The 18,934-nt window shown below is 37.0% G+C and overlaps 1 protein-coding gene across 5 annotated transcripts in view; it reads right to left on the reverse strand.

Annotated features, from left to right (window-relative positions):
- The window catches only part of CSMD1 (CUB and Sushi multiple domains 1), a 1,932,406-nt gene that overhangs the window by 406,715 nt on the left and 1,506,757 nt on the right, over positions 1–18,934 (reverse strand). For all 5 annotated transcript variants that reach the window (XM_008163737.4, XM_005289701.5, XM_065587776.1 and 2 more), the window contains one exon: positions 10,869–11,025. In XM_008163737.4, coding sequence (XP_008161959.2) covers positions 10,869–11,025 — 157 coding nt within the window. The remainder of the gene's footprint in view (positions 1–10,868; positions 11,026–18,934) is intronic.

An 18,934-nucleotide genomic window follows, 5' to 3' on the forward strand; every position in this document is an offset into this window, starting at 1 on the left:
TGTAATACTGCATTCTAACAATCTTGGGCACCTTCATGTCTATAAAACTCCAGATATTCTTGGAAACTATCTCCTTAAAATAAATAAATATATATATATATATATATATATATATATATATATATATATATATATATATATATATATATATATATATATATATATAATCACTTACATAAGCATATATAGAACTTGGGAAACTAATAAGGGATGATTGTTACAACAGATGCTTTCTGTTGGGGAATCGACAGGGAAGATTGATCATGAGGTAAGAAGGACCCAATGCGGGGTATTACCTTGAATAACTGTTAGTCCTCTCTGTTGTAAATAACACTGGTCTACAATTTTTGAGAATTCGTCTGCTTGAGAGATAAAATGTGCTATTTATTATATATTTTGATGCGCTGAATTCAAATATGACAATTAAAACAACTGATTGGCTACTGTTTCTAAGATATTTAAGTTTTTACATTTTATGTCTATGTATATTGTGTAGATAGTAGAGTTTTAATCATAAATTGTAAACCTAGGTCTTTTCATGTGTTTATGGTTGCTTTACATGATAATATTTCACCTGTCCTGTTTATGTAACACTTTAAAAATCAGCAAAAGGGTTATCTAAATAAAATTTATTATGAAACAAAAGGCAAAAAACTATTATGTACATAGTTTAGTCCTATTCAGTGTCTACTCAATGCTTCTTGGCTTGTCTCTTGTATTCATGAAATGGAGCATCTCTTGTCACTGTCCAGCAATAGTCTGCAAGCATTGATGGGCTCCATTTGCACTGATAGCATTTCTCCATTGTTTCAATGTCCTGGTGAAATCCCTCGCCGTGCTCGTCGCTCACTGCTTCGCATTTCGGTGGAAAAAAATCTAGATGAGAGTGCAAAAAATGTATCTTTAGTGACATGTTGAAACCAAGGCTTTTCTATGCCTTGAGGAGGTTTTCCACCAACAACCTGTAGTTGTCTGCCTTGTTGTTTCCGAGAAAATTGATTGCCACTAACTGGAAGGCTTTCCATGCCGTCTTTTCCTTGCCATGCAGTACATCTTGAAGAAGTTCACGAATCTGAGGACCAACAAAGACACCTTCCTTTATCTTAGCTTCACTTAACCTTGGAAATTTTCCATGGAGGTACTTGAAAGCTGCTTGTGTTTTGTCAATGGCCTTGACAAAGTTCTTCATCAGACCCAGCTTGATGTGTAAGGGTGGTAACAAAATCTTCCTTGATTCAACAAGTGGTGGATGCTGAACACTTTTCCTCCCAGGCTCCAATGACTGTCGGAGTGGCCAATCTTTCTTGATGTAGTGGGAATCTCTTGCACGACTATCCCATTCGCAGAGAATACAGCAGTACTTTGTGTATCCAGTCTGCAGACCAAGCAAGAGAGCAACAACCTTCAAATCGCCACAAAGCTGCCACTGATGTTGGTCATAGTTTATGCACCTCAAAAGTTGTTTCATGTTGTCATAGGTTTCCTTCATATGGACTGCATGACCAACTGGAATTGATGGCAAAACATTGCCATTATGCAGTAAAACAGCTTTAAGACTCGTCTTTGATGAATCAATGAACAGTCTCCACTCATCTGGATCGTGAACGATGTTGAGGGCTGTCATCACACCATCGATGTTGTTGCAGGCTACAAGATCACCTTCCATGAAGAAGAATGGGACAAGATCCTTTTGACGGTCACGGAACATGGAAACCCTAACATCACCTGCCAGGAGATTCCACTGCTGTAGTCTGGAGCCCAAAAACTCTGCCTTACTTTTGGGTAGTTCCAAATCCCTGACAAGGTCATTCAGTTCACCTTGTATTATGAGGTGTGGTTCAGAGGAGGAGGATGGGAGAAAATGTGGGTCCTGTGACATTGATAGTTCAAGACCAGAAGTTTCATCCTCTTCCTCTTCTGACTCAAGTGGGAATGAGTCCGGTGCATCAGGAACCGGCAGTCCTTCTCCGTGGGGTCCTGGGCGTATAGCTGATGGAATGTTTGGATAATGCGCAGTCCACTTTTTCTTCTTTGACACACCTTTCCCAACTGGAGGCACCATGCAGAAGTAACAATTGCTACTTTGATCTGTTGGCTCTCTCCAAATCATGCAAAAGGCATAGATTTCCTTTTCCTGTTCAACCACTGGCGAAGATTTGTTGCACAAGTGTTGCAGCATATGTGTGGGGCCCACCTCTTGTCCTGATCTCCAATTTTGCAGCCAAAATAAAGGGGATAGGCTTTCTTAACCATAGTGGTTATACTGCGCTTTTGTGATGCAAAAGTCACTTCACCACAAACATAGCAGAAATTATCTGCACTGTTCACACAAGTACGAGGCATCTCTGCTCACTTTGGCTAAACAGAAATGTGCCCCTTTGCAAAATCAAACACTGACAAATAAGAGAGCACGACACTATGATTTCTAGAGCTGATATAGGGCAATTTGTTCAGCAGAGTGATGTAAGCTTCGTTATGATTGCATCATCCATGACTTCTAGGAATAACATGATGCAATTCATATCATGTATGACGCACTACCAGCTTCAGATTGCATCATTAATTGTTTTGCCTAAAAAGCAAGTACTGTCCAAACCCAGTCATAGATTTAGTCATAGAGCCAGTCAAAAATGTATTTTAGTCATTTCTGGTTTAAATTGAGATCCCTTCCCTTTATAACTCACTTATCCTCCGCCATTCCCAAGTCAAGGGTCGTATACACTGACCCAATGGCATATCTTGAAAACTAGAGCCAATCAACAATTTTAAGTATCATTTCTGTTCTCAGTGACCCAGAATTAGTAAAGTTTGACTACATTTATTTCAGAAGCATTTTGGCTGTAGAGCAGTGTAATTAAAGCTTCACAGATAAATCAGGTAAATTGAGAATGTATGGAAATGACATCAGAACATATGTATCTGGGAGAATATTCTTGGCAAAGAGGGTTTCTTTGTCTAAAACCCTGTATAATGACATTGGTATGGGAAATTATTTGGGGAATGAAAACTGTGCATCCTTCCAGATACAGTGAAGGAGACGCACTGAGCCAGTTCTTGGTCTGACAACAAAAGGTGGTAATGTATCTATTCTTTCTGTATTGTTTATAGTGTTGTACTAATCTCTGATAATCTTAAATAATTCCACTTGAGCTTGTTATTTGACAATCTAGAGTCATCACTAACTCATACACTTAACAAAATATTAATATACATGTAAAAGAACACATGCATTACTACATTTGTAATGATCTCTTCCCCATCCTCTTTCCTTGCTTTGAAAGTATAATTATATTCTAGACTGCAAGGCAGGAAAGTTTAGAAACTCAACCATTGTTCTGGATATTAGTTCTCAATTTGTGATTGAAAAAACGCTGCTGTTTCCCACTAGCCTGCAATCTTTTGACCTGTATCAAGGAAAGCCTCAAGTCATTCTACAGGTTATCATTTACTATTATCAGAACAAAATTATAGTAACTCCTAGTAAGGTAGCTGGGTGACTTGGTGACAAAATAGAAGGTGAAATTCAAAGTTGATACGTGCAAATTGATACACACAGGAAAAAAAATAATCCCAACTATCCACAATGATGGGGTCTAAATTAGCTATTACCACTGAAGAAAGAGATCTCAGAGTCATTGTGGATAGTTGTCTGAAAACATCCGCTCAGTGTGTAATGGCAATCAAAAAAATGCTAACAGAATGTTAGGAACCATTAGGAAAGGGATAGATAATAAAACAAAAAATATCATAATACTACTATATAAATCCATGGTATGCCCACACCTGAATATTGTATATAAAGTTATGGTCACTCCAACAACATATTTTTTCCCTAACCTTGTTCTTGGAAACAGGCAAACAAATTTGACAGAAATTTTTCTTATTAAAAAAATGAAAAAAACAACAAAAAAAGGTGGACACGCACCATGGAAAATTTCAACCCAAACTGTTAATGTTTGGTAGAGTTAGAAGCAACTGAAAACAGGATCTTATACTGGAAAGGGGTGGGCCACCTTAATAGTAGGCAGTGCTACCAGCCGCACCTAAAAGAATGCAATAAAATTAATGATCTTTTTAAAATATAAATCTTCTGGTTTATCTATGTAATTTGAATATTTCCAGGTAATTCACAATTGTTTTCTTAGTTTAGGACTAATAAGGGAAACCTGCAGAAGTTTCCGAAATTTGGTTTGGATACAGCCCCAATGTCTATGTCAGGGGTCAGCAACCTTTCAGAAGTGGTGTGCCGAGTCTTCATTTATTCACTCTAATTTAAGGTTCCGTGTGCCAGTAATACATTTTAATGTTTTTAGACGTTCTCTTTCTATAAGTCTATAATATATAACTAAACTATTGTTGTATGTAAAGTAAATAAGGTTTTTAAAATATTTAAGAAGCTTCATTTTAAATTAAATTAAAATGCAGAGCCCCCCAGACTGGTGGCCAGGACCTGGGCAGCGTGAGTGCCACTGAAAATCAGCTCGCGTGCCGCCTTTGGCACGTGTGCCATAGGTTGCCTACCCCTGGTCTATGTAATTATCTACATCTTATGTCTAAATCTTATCCAAACTGCCTGAATCTCTGATATTTGCAAAAGAAGTCTTCATGTTTCCCATTGCACTAGAAACAACATAATTACAGCTTCTCTTTCAGCACTTTGATTTTTGGTCCTAGGCAGAAACAAGAGTTGCAGAAGAGTCATGGTAGTAAAACATAGCATTGAGAAAAATTAAACACTTTGAAAAAAATAAAAAAAAACTTGAATAATTTCCATATAGATGAATTCTAACTCTATCCAAGCTAGCTCTTAATTAGTACAATACAATATATTGTTTTTTCTCCTCATAGGACTACAACTCTGCAGAGGACAGAATTTCCATTTTTCAAAGAAGTTAGAGATTTCAAAATCTGGCTTCATTCCAAATTGTAGCAAAAAATTAAAATTTTAAAATTTCCATTACAGAAAAGTTAAAAAAAATCATTTCAGGACTTAAAAAATATTTTGTTTTTACAAATAACTCCAACTTTAAAAAAAACTGTATTACAAAGCCAAAATAAATAAAAAGATAAATAAATAAATAAGTAATTTCAAAATGAAAAATTGAAAATCTTTGTTCTGAAAATGTCAAAATGGGATATTTTGTAATTGTAACTTTTGATTTTCAATTTTTAATGAAATTCTGGCAAAATTGACCCATTTTTACAAAGCATTTCAATTTCAATGGAACTGTATATTTAATAGACGATGGTCCTGTAAAAGATTCTCTAACCAGCTCTACGTAGGACGTCTCATTCAGTGGACTGCATGGATGATTGCTTAGGGAATTAGTCAGCATTATGTAGTGGATGAGGCTATTGAGGACTCCTTCCTCATTTGGGAGTGGAAGTGACAATGTGTCAAGTGGAATAAGGGGATTGATGGAAGAGAAAAAAAATGGAGAACACTGTATATGACCATATAATTAAAGACTAGATGACCTACTGAGGCCCCTTGCAGTTCTACATTTCTATTATTCTATGATAATAAATGCAGATAAGGGAGCCAAATAAGGATGCATGGACTTGACTTCACAAGTTCTTTTAATTTAGTTTTTGTGCATGTAATTGAATTTAGATTTATGATATAAGATCACTCAGCTCATTTTATTGAAATTTTAAAAATTATAGATGGAACAAATATAAATGTGTGCATAGATATGCATGTGCATGCACACACACATTTAATTATTTGATTTTTTTTTATTGCAGTTGTGAAGTTTCTCTTTGGAACAAGTCTTGTAATCCAATAAGTTACTGAATGAAAACTCCAACAGCTTCTATTCATTATTTTTCTTATTTTGTTCAACTGACACAATGTGGCCTGAGGGAAAGCCACTGGATTCCAGGTTTTGAGTTTGTTTGTGTGTAAGGGTAAGACAGTGAGTTTGAAAGAGTTTCAGAACTTTGTTTTCACTCCTGTGCTCTTCTAGATGTTTGAGTTATTGCACAATATGAAGTAGATTAGATTCAGCTTCAGTTCAGGATTCTATTACATTCTTATTTAACACTTTTATTCAGGATTTAGAAATTAACTTTTTCCTCTAATTGAGATCTTTACCTTCAGCTTCCAACTCTCACTATGTCCTACCACTTCACAATCATATAGGTAGAAAACTTTTACAACTCACAACTAAAACTGAGCAATGCAATATATTTACAATAAAAGAATTGTCTAGATGCCAAAACACTGTCATGGCTGAGAAACTTCTTTTACTATCTATTCTTTCAGTCTGCAAGGTCTGACCTATTCTTCCCAGTAATCAAATGCTGGCCAGATATGCTAAACATTGAAGCTGACAAATGTGAATAATAGTAACAATAATAATAAACCATGAAAATAAAAATAACCACGCATAGTCCTAAATCCATACAAGGGGCCTGAGTCTATATCAACATCAGAACATCATTGAGAAGACGGGTGCAAAAATTGAGGGTTGACAGTTCTTTTGGATCAGTTATTAAAAAAAAAAAAAAAGAATTCCAGTTCAAGGTAATCACTTCTTTGACATCAGGTTTCTCTAGAGAAATACCTAATTTTTAGAACTCCAAGAATCCTGATATGGAAGACTCATTTCAGACACCTGGTATTTTGCTATTATTAGTTCTTTCCACCTGTTCCCAAATGTAGTTCCTTCTTTTCCAAAAAAAAAAAAAAAGTTTCTGGCTTTAAACTCAAATAGGAACAACAAATAGGTTTCTGGAAAGTATTGTGTTGGCATTGAGTGAAAGGCACTGTTTTGTCCACTGTTTTGTCCACATTTGACCATCCCTGCTTAAATTGTGTGGGGAAGTGTGATTCTCATTTATTCTATACAGATACAAAAGGCATTGTTTTTCCTGGGGAGGAAGAATAAGAAGAGGTATCTGGCTTCAGACTTATCACTGTTTGAAATTTGAAACCTTGGGAGGTTTGGTGGGTAGTTGAAAAGCCTTTATTTGTGGATTGGCAGTGTATGGAAATTAAAATAACTTTGTTTTGATTATATAGAGGCAAGCAAGTTATCATATACAGTATGTCTAAGTCTCATTTAAGAGGATGGAGTCACCTTGTGTGAGGTTAAGACAAACTCTTATGACCAGATTTTCAATTCTGGACATTACATTTTGGATCTTCAATCATGAAATGAGGATGTTGCATTCTTCATCTCTCAGAACAGCAGGGAACAACTGAATGTGACAGTGCTAATTTGGGATTACTGTTTTCTGCCCAAAATCAAGAGAAAGTGGGCTGCCTACAAAGGGGGAGAACATTGTCAAATGTATGAGGATTAGAAACTGACTGAAAAGGAAACAATCTTATTATGGGACATAGGATCAGAGGAATATTTGTATTCAGCTCAATTCTCAACATGGAAATGAGCACTCATGAAGTCACAGCATGTGTTGAGTTTCCTCTGGTGACAGGAACACAACAGTCCCGTGGTCAGCCTCTGCAAGGAGACTACCCTCATTGTTATTCAGATATTGTCCTGTGTTGCTTTTTATTTAAACTTGCAATCTATTAGTTTTACCAAACAACTGTGTCTGTATCTTTTATTGTTTGTCATTCTGTGAAATTTGTAAGATTCCATTTTAATTTGAATGTCAATTTAAGGTTAAATACAGCTGACACAGCAGCACAGAACACTAGTACTTTACACTAGAATGACATAGGCTTCCCGCTGATTAGAGAACAGGAATGTTAAGTCCAACTGTGGGAGTGCCTGAGGTGCCATCATCTCCCCTCCAAAACACCTACAGGTGTCTCAGCAAGGAAAGTTTTAATTGGGGAGAAAAAAATCCAGGCAACTATAGCAACAGAAATTATAAAAAACAACACTGACATTTTTGATCCAAACAAATGAAGGTCACAATGTAGTAAGTTGTGGCTATTCTATATGGCATTTTCAAGCTTAAATCTTTGCACATGGTGCTTCATTGATGTCTTCCAAGCTTGGGAACGTAAAACAGCTGAAAAAGGCCTCTTTCATTCTTTGGACCTTTTTAGTCCTTCCACTGCTGTTCAATAAAATTCAGAGCAGAGACAAATTAAAACTCTGGGACATCTGGTGAACTGTGTTTAAAAAGGATTAAAACAGTAACATAGGGAATATATACACATCTTTGGATTAATTCTTGAGGCTAAAATGATCCATTAATCATCTTGGCAGAAGAAACTTTTTACTTCCCAACTTTTTGGTAGATAAAGGACACTTAAAAATAGAATAATCTAAAGAAATTTAATTTATTGTTTGAGGGTAGATACTTGACACCAACCAATCTAAGACTTTGTTTTTGTTCTCCCTCACTAAAAGAAAAATGACCACAATCAATTCCTGCAATACTGATGTGGATGCCAGTCAATACACTGTAACAGATATTCCCTCTCCCCCATTTCCACACTTAGAAATCATAGAAATGTAGGCTTGAAAGGGACCTCAAGAGGTAATCTAATCCATCTCCTTGCACTGAGGGGCAGGGCCAACTATACCTAGACCATCCCTGAAAGGTGTTTTTCTAACCTAGACTTAAAAATCTCCAGTGATGGGGATTCCACAGCCTCCCTAGGTAACCTATTTCAGTGCTTAACTACCCTTACAGTTAGGAAGCTTTTCCTAATATCTAACCTAAATCCTTGCTGCAAATTAAGCCAATTACTTCTTGTCCTTCCCTTGGCAGACACAGAGAACAATCCCTACTTCAATTGTATATATGTTGGTTTACATATAGTTATGTCTTAAAAAAAACAGAGAAGAAACAAGGCTACTACTTTTCTTCTATCCCCAAACCCAGGCACTGCCAATTCTAGAATGTTGCTAAACTGCTACCACATTTGCTCCCGCAGGTCATAGCAGCCTTAGCCAATCAGGGCTAGGTTGAAATGTTAGTCTAATGTTTACTGTCCATGTATTGTGGAGTACAAAGTACTTCAGGATGACTGGTTGATAATAACTTGAGCCTTGAGGAATCAGGATCTTCCCATACATCTGACTCCTAGCTGGGATATACCACAGGTCCCTCCATCATCCTACTGAACACTCAACCTCCATCCATTGTACTATATCTGTTCCTCCAGAATTATCTGTAGTTAGTTACTGATCAAGGAGAGAGATCATTACAAAATTTTAATCTTCAGTTACAACTTTTCTTGCCTTCCTGAACCTTCCTACCTGAACAATTTGACTGATACTTGAATTCCCCATATATTTGATGCCAAGATCTGCTCACATTCTGACTAGTACAAGGCATGATTGTATACTTACTTAGTCTATGGATTTCTGTATCATTGTTTTGCTAATGAGATATTGAAAACTAAGATGAGCACCATTTTTCCCATTTTTCTGCTTTCATGGATCATTCAATTCACTTATTATGGTGTTTTTAATTTCAGCATCATATAAAGAGCCCAAGAATGTTAAAAAGGCAAAAAAAAAAAAAAAAAAAAGCATTTGCACAAGCACCAGAATTTAGTTCAGTGTTGTTAATCATGCATTTTGGTTGTTCTAAAAGCAGATATTATAAATTGCTTCATTACTGGTCTTGACTGAAAAAAGGACCACAAAGACGACATGTTAATGGCAAGTGATATACTCTTTGTGGGCACCTAAATCTGAGCAATCAGATATAGATTCGATGGATTTATTTGGCATTAGATTTATTAAGTCAACCATTACCAGATCCCTTTAACAGTCTTATAGTAGTCACCAGTCTATTTTATTCACGTTACAGAAAAACAAAAACAACCAAACAGAACTCCTGACCTTATAAAATTTCCACTCTGTTAGAAAATGTATGATAAAGTTCTATTTTATAGAAAACAAGGGACTCCATGCTCCCTTTTACAACTGCACTTGCACCCACAGATGAGTGAAATCTACCTACATGAAATATTCCTTACTTTCCCCTAATACTGCAGAAGTTCCTCCCTATGGGTCCATGGAGTTCAAGTTTACTGCAACTGGAGGAAGCAGGACTATGGTGAAAGAAGACAAGGGAGGGAAAGTGGCAATGCTCTCTTGGATCTTCTGCCCCCAATCCATGAAGGAAGTCAGCACAAGTTCATATAGATTGAGGTTAATGCTCTCTGCATGCTGCAGATCCCCACCTTAAGGAGAGTTCTAAGAGAAGTAGCAGAGAGAGGAGACCATGCAAGCACAGTTTCTGCAGTGGTCATTGGGAGTGGTGGAAGCTGGTGGGGCAGGGTAGTGGAGAGGAGGCACCAGTAAACTTGCCTATAGGCCTCTTACTTTCTGCTGATCTTATGAGATCCCTGGATTCTGGACAGGATCCCCATCTTTTTCTACAGGGTCAGAGGCAAACTGGGCACCCTTGCGGTTAAGAAATCTTATGAGATTCATCAGTTTTTCAGCTCAGGTATTACCTCTCCCTTACATGAGTTATTTTTGTTTATGAGACAATGAGGCCCAAAGTTCTTTTCTTTTAAGCCCTAACTTTTTTCTTCCTACATTTGGTTGCTCAGGTTAAATGCCCACTTTTAAAAATCTGACTCATTTCCACCAGAGTAAGACACTAATATACTCAATCCGTAGTACAAATATGTCACATTTTCTTTTTTTATCAATCCCCACTGTTCTGTTCACCAAATAATAATGCTTTCCTAATGTGCAAAGATTCAAAATATTGCTTTTATTTAGGTACTTAAATTCCTCACCAACCCAGCTGTGTATGAAATTAAAATGTAATCTCAAACAGTATAGCGACTAGGTACTAATAGTCCTCATTTTTGTGAGAAACCATGTCAGCCAACTAGTATGGTTACATCTCTCTCTTTAAAACACACACCCTTCCTCTCACCCTCCAAAAATACATGTTTTTTGTGAGCTACTTACTGGTGTATGTGAGCTGAAATCCTTGGTCAGCATAAGATCCGTTGGTATTAAATTCTATCCACAAATGGTTAGAGGTGCTATTCAGGATCAGTCCCATCAGTTCATTTTTAGTGAAGACACCCAGAGGACGAGAAGAACTGTCTTTTCCATCATACACCTTGTAAAAATCAAATCACAGCATGAAACTCTTTGTTATTTTTCTAGTTTAATTTATTTTGAATTTGTTTAATTTATTTTTAAACAATAGCTATAAAGCGGCTTCTAAGATAGATAGCCTTTTCTTACAACAAGTTCCTAAACAATCTGTAATCTTGGGCACAGAAAACACATTTTTTTCTTAAATGTCTTTTAGTTTTTCATGAAAGACAAAAATATTCCACTATATATATATATATATATATATATATAGTCCATATATATACATAAACATTTTGTGAGCTTATCTGGAATGAAATTAATATTTATACATGGATCTATCCTCAGAGGTTTCATAACCTCATCTTCCTCCTCCCCCCCATAATCCATTTATAAAGGCAGAAAAGGTTTGTGACATTTCAGTCAAGGGTGTCTTTTCTAAAATCATTGTCAAAGGAGGGATGAGGTGAACCTTCTTCCACTCTGTTCCCTTGTGTCTGAATGTATTAAAAGCCAGACTGAGGTACTGAAGCCAAGCTGTCACTTTTTATTTCAGACTCTGTGCCTGAGGTAATAATTTGATATCACATCAGAGAGATGTATGCTTCACTATCCAAACAAAATACAGTGAAGTTCGTTTTTAATATGCACTATTGCAATGGGAAAAATCAACAACATTAACCACTATGCTTTTAAAATTGTTCAGTCAAACAAATGTGCTTTTGATTGGTCATGAACACAGGACTCATACTAAGGGAACCTAGTATTGATTTGGGATTTTTTATGTTTTCCTCTAGTATTAAAAAAAATCAAGGCCATCAAGTCCCCAAATGGTCCCCTGTGGTATTTTTGAGGACACTAAATGAATTCAGTAAACTATTTTTTCTTATTATTACATAAAGCATGTATACTTTCATTGAATTTATGCTTCCATAAAAAGATTTATTCCCTATGAGAATATTTGTACAGGATCAGTGAAAAAATGTGTTTCTACAATAAGATAACTCTATACATTTGATTTCTAATGTACAATAAAAACTGTACCCCGATTACCCAGTTTTGCTGTGTTGCCTAATGTGACTGCAGCTGATCTGTATAAGAATCCCTATTTGTGTTCCCCTTTCCTTAAATTCTGTCTATTCATCTGTGTATCCTTAGGTTGGTCTACACTGGGAATTTGCCTTGATTCCAGCCCTCAGTGGTCAGTCACCTGTTTAACTGCACCTCTGCAGATTGCTAGTTTAGACAAGGTAAGTCATCATTTGCACCAGGATGGTGTATTACTGCTTGAAACCAAAACAAGATGCATTGGTGAAAATTGTCTAAACTGGGGAAGGCTGTGCTAATGCAGCCACACTGGTGACTGACTGCTGATAGCTGGAATCGGGAAAAATCCCCATGAGATCTTTGGGAATGAACGTCTGGAAAGTGCTTAATTCATCATGAGCACCAACAAATTAATATGAATATTGATTTCTGGACAGGTCTATGAGATGAAAGCTGATTAACTTGATAAAAATGTATAGATGTAAAGAATGAACTTTCTGACCGTAAAAGTAAAGAAGCATGTGGACAATGCATTATTCAGGGCTTTACCTGTGCAATATGTAGAGCACACAGATGTGCATTAACCATAGCACTAATGAGAATTTTATAGGTTGCATCTTGGGCCCTTCAGGCAGACATATCGCTGCATCCACACAGAGCCCCATTAAACTCAATGAGTACCTGCTAATGTGTCTGTCCTTGCAAGATTGGGACCATGGGTAGTGTGCTGAGAATATCTCACCAAATGTGTCCAGCTCTTCATATAGTGGAGCTGTGCTGATCTGACCCAGGACAAACTACAGTTCTTTTGGCATTTTAATTAAAAATTATGTGTCCGAGGTTTGTAAATCTGTTGTGAAAACTGAATTCATGTATAGAGGCACTGTGGAATTTATTTTAGAACATTTTGATCAAATACATTTTGCAATTCACTGGGTTTGTAAAAGGCAAAATATATTTTGCCTGTTTTTAGACATCATGTGAATTGCCTTTATTTAATGTCATGGGTACCACTTGCAATTAATATTAAAAGAAAAAAGTGATCTGGTTATTAGTCTTTAAAAGAGAAAAAAAATTAGCTGCTATCTAGGAACTCACAATCATTTTTTTCCACTATGGTTTTACAGCAGGTTTCTATGTATAGGATTATGGTAATCATAATGGCTTCATATAAAGGAATGATAAGACATTTAGTGAGACGTCCCCTCTGTAAAGGTCTCCTCTCCTCCTTACCTCTGTGTTAGAGATACTCTTATTATCATCACTGTGCTTTGCTATGATAAGATATATAGTACCAGTTCCCAAATTTCACTTTGACACACCTTGAAGCACCATTGCATTAACTAAAACTGAGATGACTGGAAACAATGTAGAAAGAGCAGTAATAAAGCAACTGCTTATTTTACTTAAGTAATTTGTTTGTCCTATGGTTGCTATCATTAAATAGATGCTATCAACTAGTTGATAGTTCCTAGTTTGCTTTTACCTCAGAGTTATTTGTGATAAATATAATGCATTTCTCTTTTGATCCTCATCATCATTTATTATGTTTCATACACAAGTGTGTGCAAAAGTGGTTTACAAAAAAAAGTAAGAGAGACGGGATGAAATCCTGGCCCCACTGAAGTAAATGGCAAAACTGCTATTGACGTCAATATGCTCAGCATTTCATCTATAGTTCCTAGAGCAAACAGTTTACAATCTGCATTTTAGACATGACAAAATTAAAGATGTTTATTAATAGAGTGGGGATTAGAGGAAGAATGGATTAGAATTACTATAACAATTTAACCTAGTTATGTGGTTTAGATATGTTCACATAACCGTGGCTCTGTTTTTATTTTTTTATTTGAATCCTCATCCCCTGCCCCCCAAGCTACAATCATTCCCTACCCTATGTTTTCAAACTTTGGCCCAAACGCGCAAACCTTCACCCACGAGTACTCCTTAATCACACAAATAGGCCCACTGAAGTCAACAGTCTTGATCCTATATCCCTTATTCATATCATTAGTACTTACTCATGCAGGTAATTCTAATGATGTTAATCAATAACACCCTAGTAAACTGGTTTGTTTTGTTGTGAAACAATTAACTCCTATGTCTAGGCAAAACTCCTACAATTATCAATGATGCCAGCGGTAAAGCTGGTCCCATTTTTTTTTCAAATGAAAATATTTTTTCTTAAAAAAACAGGTATTAGTTAAAATATTTTTTCCAGAAACATTCTAATCTTTAAAAAAAAAAATGAATTTTTTTTAATGGAAACTATTTTAAAAATTAGCATTAGTTTTAGTTTCCTCATTTGTTTTTCATTTTCCTTCTTGACTTTTTCATTGCCAATTTGAATTGGTCAGCTTAGTAACATACAGAGCTTTTCATTAAATCTCATGTTTTCATTTCCGAATAGCAACATAAAAAAAGTACTAATTTCAAAAATGCCTATTGAGCCAAATAGAGTTTACACATCATGTTTTTGAAGTGTGCCAAAATGATGGTTTTTTTGTTAGGTCTTACCCTATAGGATGATAATTTCATTAAAATATATAACTAGAAATCATAATTTAAAAAGTAGAGTTGTTCAGATACTGGGATTAGACAATATACAAATGTTTCTCTTTATAACTCTTCGGAACTAGCTAGCTGAGATAATTGAATATGGGCTATAGAGCCTTTCACCGTTGTTATAGCTTCTACTCCTGGGGGAATTCTATGCCACTGCCCATGCACTGAATTCATATCCCCCCACAGTTTTTTTTTCTCTTGGTAGAATATAGATTCTGCTGGAGAGGTGCTGCAGTTACATCTGTTGCCCACCAGGGGCTGCTGTGGTGCCAGGAGAGAGGGCAGCCAATCGGTGAAGAGGAACAGGGAAGAGGCTGTGTTCCTCACGGCGGGGCCAGGAGAGGAGGCACGGGACAGACATCACAGGGTACATGGGGTTGCTGGGGGTTGCAGACTGGGGTTCAGAAGGGCTAGTGGAGGTGGTCAGACTAGGGTGCGGGCTCAGGAGCTAGTGGAGTGACAGCATTGATCTTGGGGCTGAATGGGAGGGAGCATACAGGACCACAGTGGGACGGGTGGTAGGGAGCTCTAGGGACACGGGATTGGGGGAAGGGGTCCAGGGACACAGTGTGAGGGGAAAGCGGCTGCAAGGACATCGGGTGATTGGGGCAGATGTGCTTGACTGAATGGGAGAGGCAAGAGGTCAGCCAGGGTCTGCATAGAGGAGGCTCCCCAACTCCCTAAGAATCCTCCTGCCCCTCCCCTCCAAAACCCTCTTCCATACTTCTCCCACCCACACGCAACAATCCTCCAGGTTAACTCTCCCTCTCCTTCTCCATTACCCCTGAGCCCTTTGCACTGACTTCTGGGGGATACTGAAAATACATTTCTGTATTGTAGTTTAAGTGAATTACTCAAAGTTCTGTATTAATATGCCTAGTAAGGAATCTGCTGGTCCAAAAAATACAATCATTTCCTGAATCTTTTTCTTTTTTGTCTGTATTGTTACAGACATACTTGATGACAGGTATTTTGAAATAAATTACAAAAATAATTGAAACTGGCATGATTATACTGTATTATTTTGACAAACAAAATATTCAGAATTTTGCAGAATTTTAAAATACTTTGCGGAGAATTTTTCCTTTTTTGGTGCAGAATTCCCCCAGGAGTAAGCTTCTTAAAGTTAAACTCCAGCTTTGATCAATATGGATTTTAAAGTCCTTACAAGCTGATGTCTGTTCTGTGACCTATGTAAGTTATCTGGTGTTCGGAGTCCAATATTTAGTGGACAGCTTTCCATATTATAGAAAATACTGTCAACATTGGATATTTTATTGAAAAATCCATGCTAGGAGACCATAATGCCAAGAACCAACCCACAGACAAACTTCATACCGTTCAGGGCTGAGGCATGTTTGCTGAGGCAGTGTAGGAAGCTTATACTTTTACTGTCCATGCTATGCTTAAGTTGTGGGAAAAGACAGGATTTCAGCTTCCTATGTCACCATTTAAACAAGTTGAACAACAGATGTTAAATTCAAAAAAAATCCATTATAATAGTGTACATTTTTATTTATATTGACAATGGAAGGAAACAGCTCTGCCCTAAAATCATCTTTCTGTGCCTAGGCTTTTCATGATCAAGTTCAATCCAATGTATTTAAAATCCCAGCTGCCTTGAAAGGCATTTCCTAACCTACCAGTGAATTTAAGTGAACAACATTGAGTTCCTATAAAAATGCACTCTCTCCTTCTAGGGCAGGTGGAGTTTTCAAAAGAGACTGGTGATTTTTGGGTCCCTCCAATTTTTGGATACCCCACTCAAGTCACTTAAAGGATCCAGATTTTCAGAAAGTACTTAACCTTTGAAAATCAGGTCCCTAAAGTACCTTAATTTGGGCACCTGAAAACAAGGGACAGGATTTTAGTGAATATTTAATGCTATGTATACTCTGCTTTGTAGGAGTAAGCATTGAGTGTCAACTTTTTAAAGGTACTTGGGATTTGGGAACCTAGGCACTTTTGAAAACCCTGCTTGGCACCTATCAGCATCGTTAGGCACCTAAATACCTTAAAAATCTGGCTCTAGGTGCCTATCTGCATCTTTAGGCATGTCAATACCTTTACATATCTGTTGCTAAGAGCCTTACCTCTGAATCTCATGCCTTTTGTCACGCCATGTCCTTAACAATCTCATATTTTTAACCTAAATCATCCTGCTTAGAAAGTGATGATGAATTGATTGGGAGATGCCCTGGTGTCATTCAGCCTTGAAAAATACTCTCCCTTCAAGTAACTAGACATTATTTATGACCATGGATTGAAAGGGCCTGTGCACGTGCATGAGTGGCAATAGAAGTGGAAGCACAAAAAACAAGTTATATGGACAAGATGAGGGAATGTTTAAGTATCCTAAATCAGGACTGGATTCCTCAAGTGCCATTTCTCAGGACCTGAGGATTGTTCACAGCCAGCAGAAAAGAATATTTTGGTTAGACTTTCTTAACATAATGGGCAATTTTCTTATTCTTACTTCTACAAACAATAAAGAGTGAGGGATAGGTGGGCTCTGAAATCATATGGACTATCCCAGCTTGATGAGCTCTAGGTGTGGAGTGATAAGATTCTAGTCCCCCTGAAAACAACAAAGCCGGTCCTCCAAAAAAGGGGTAAAGATCATGCACATGTCACCATAATGGCTCTCAATCAAGGCCTCAGAATGACAGCTTGGAGGTGGGCATAACATTGTTTGTAGGTCCTTAGGACTCCCTGATGATTACAACCAAGAAGCTCTATGCATAGCAATGTATGTTGCCATGGCCCTCACTGCTATATCCAAGGCACATAGTAACTGCCTGAAAGGAAATCCACACTACCAGCTGATTTTCAGCAATTATAGATTTGAGCTCTTCCTTGCTGTCTTGAGGGAGCTTATCCAAAATGTCTGATACTTTATGCCAATTTACAGGTTTCAGGGTAGCAGCCGTGTTAGTCTGTATCCTCAAAAAGAACAGGAGTACTTGTGGCACCTTAGAGACTAACAAATTTATTAGAGCATAAGCTTTCGTGGGCTACAACCCACTTCTTCGGATGCATATTCACTCTATATGCATCCGAAGAAGTGGGTTGTAGCCCACGAAAGCTTATGCTCTAATAAATTTGTTAGTCTCTAAGGTGCCACAAGTACTCCTGTTCTTCTTTATGCCAATTTAGGTAGTCATTTGCCGTTAACGAGGTCTAATAATTAGAGATATGTAAAGTCAGTAGCTGAGCGAGCCATCCCTAGTCATCTTCTGATTTCTTTGGAATAGCCTTGCTGGCTGGATAGATACGATCTGAGACAATTAAATGTATCTACTGCTTATTCAGCTTGTTTGTTAATCATGATGTTGTCTTGCATCCTGTTTTTGCTAGTATCAATGTAAATGTAGCCCATATTCCTCACTAACTGTTTTTACATACTCCAACATTTTTTGCATTGCATCAGTGGTTGCAGCAAAGAATGTTGTGTTATCAGCAGATGTGATGGCGATGGAAATCCCAGCTCCTTTACCAAAACATTCCAAGGCTTGTCTCATAATATATTAGGTATATATGTTAAAAGGTTTGGGGCAAAATACATCCTTGTTTCACATCCTGTCCAGTGCTGCCTACTACTGTTCACATCGTGGTCTGCTGGTGGTAGTAGAGACTTGTGATGAGTTCAATGAGTGCTTTGAAATCCCCATACCAGCCACTATCCACAAAAGTTAGTCATGTTGGATGGTATCAAACACTTCTGTGTAGTCAATAAAGCACATGATCATTGGGTGATTATACTCCTCACATTTTTCAATGATGAGATGGATATTCATTATTTGGTTATGTCTTAATTAATATTATTGCACAGGTTAAAAAAAATGGAAAAGCAAATTTTTAAGAATAAAAGGGGCATCCAGGATTAGATACTGCCCTCATGAAGTACTCACAACTCTGTAGATATAAACATGTTCACTTTGGATAGAAATCAATTTCTTAAATTATTCAGGTTCACAATTTAGGTTTTCTTTTCATCGTCATCATTATAATAGCATCATATTTCTACTTGCTGTATTGCAATCTTAATGCAGTTCCCTATTTCATTTGCATTTAATATAAAAAAGGTGTTGCCAGTCAGCTATGGGTTATATTATATGTAGCAAAATATAGTATTTTAAACACACACACACACACCTATATACACACACACATACAGATCTAGATAGATGTATATATATATACATCTATCTAGATCTGTATGTGTGTGTGTATATATATATATATAGCGAGAGAGAGATGTATATCTATCTATACATCTATATGTGTGTGTGTATTTACACACACGCGTGCATATAAAT

Source organism: Chrysemys picta, chromosome 3 (assembly GCF_011386835.1).
Source record: "Chrysemys picta bellii isolate R12L10 chromosome 3, ASM1138683v2, whole genome shotgun sequence".
NCBI lineage: Eukaryota > Metazoa > Chordata > Testudines > Emydidae > Chrysemys > Chrysemys picta.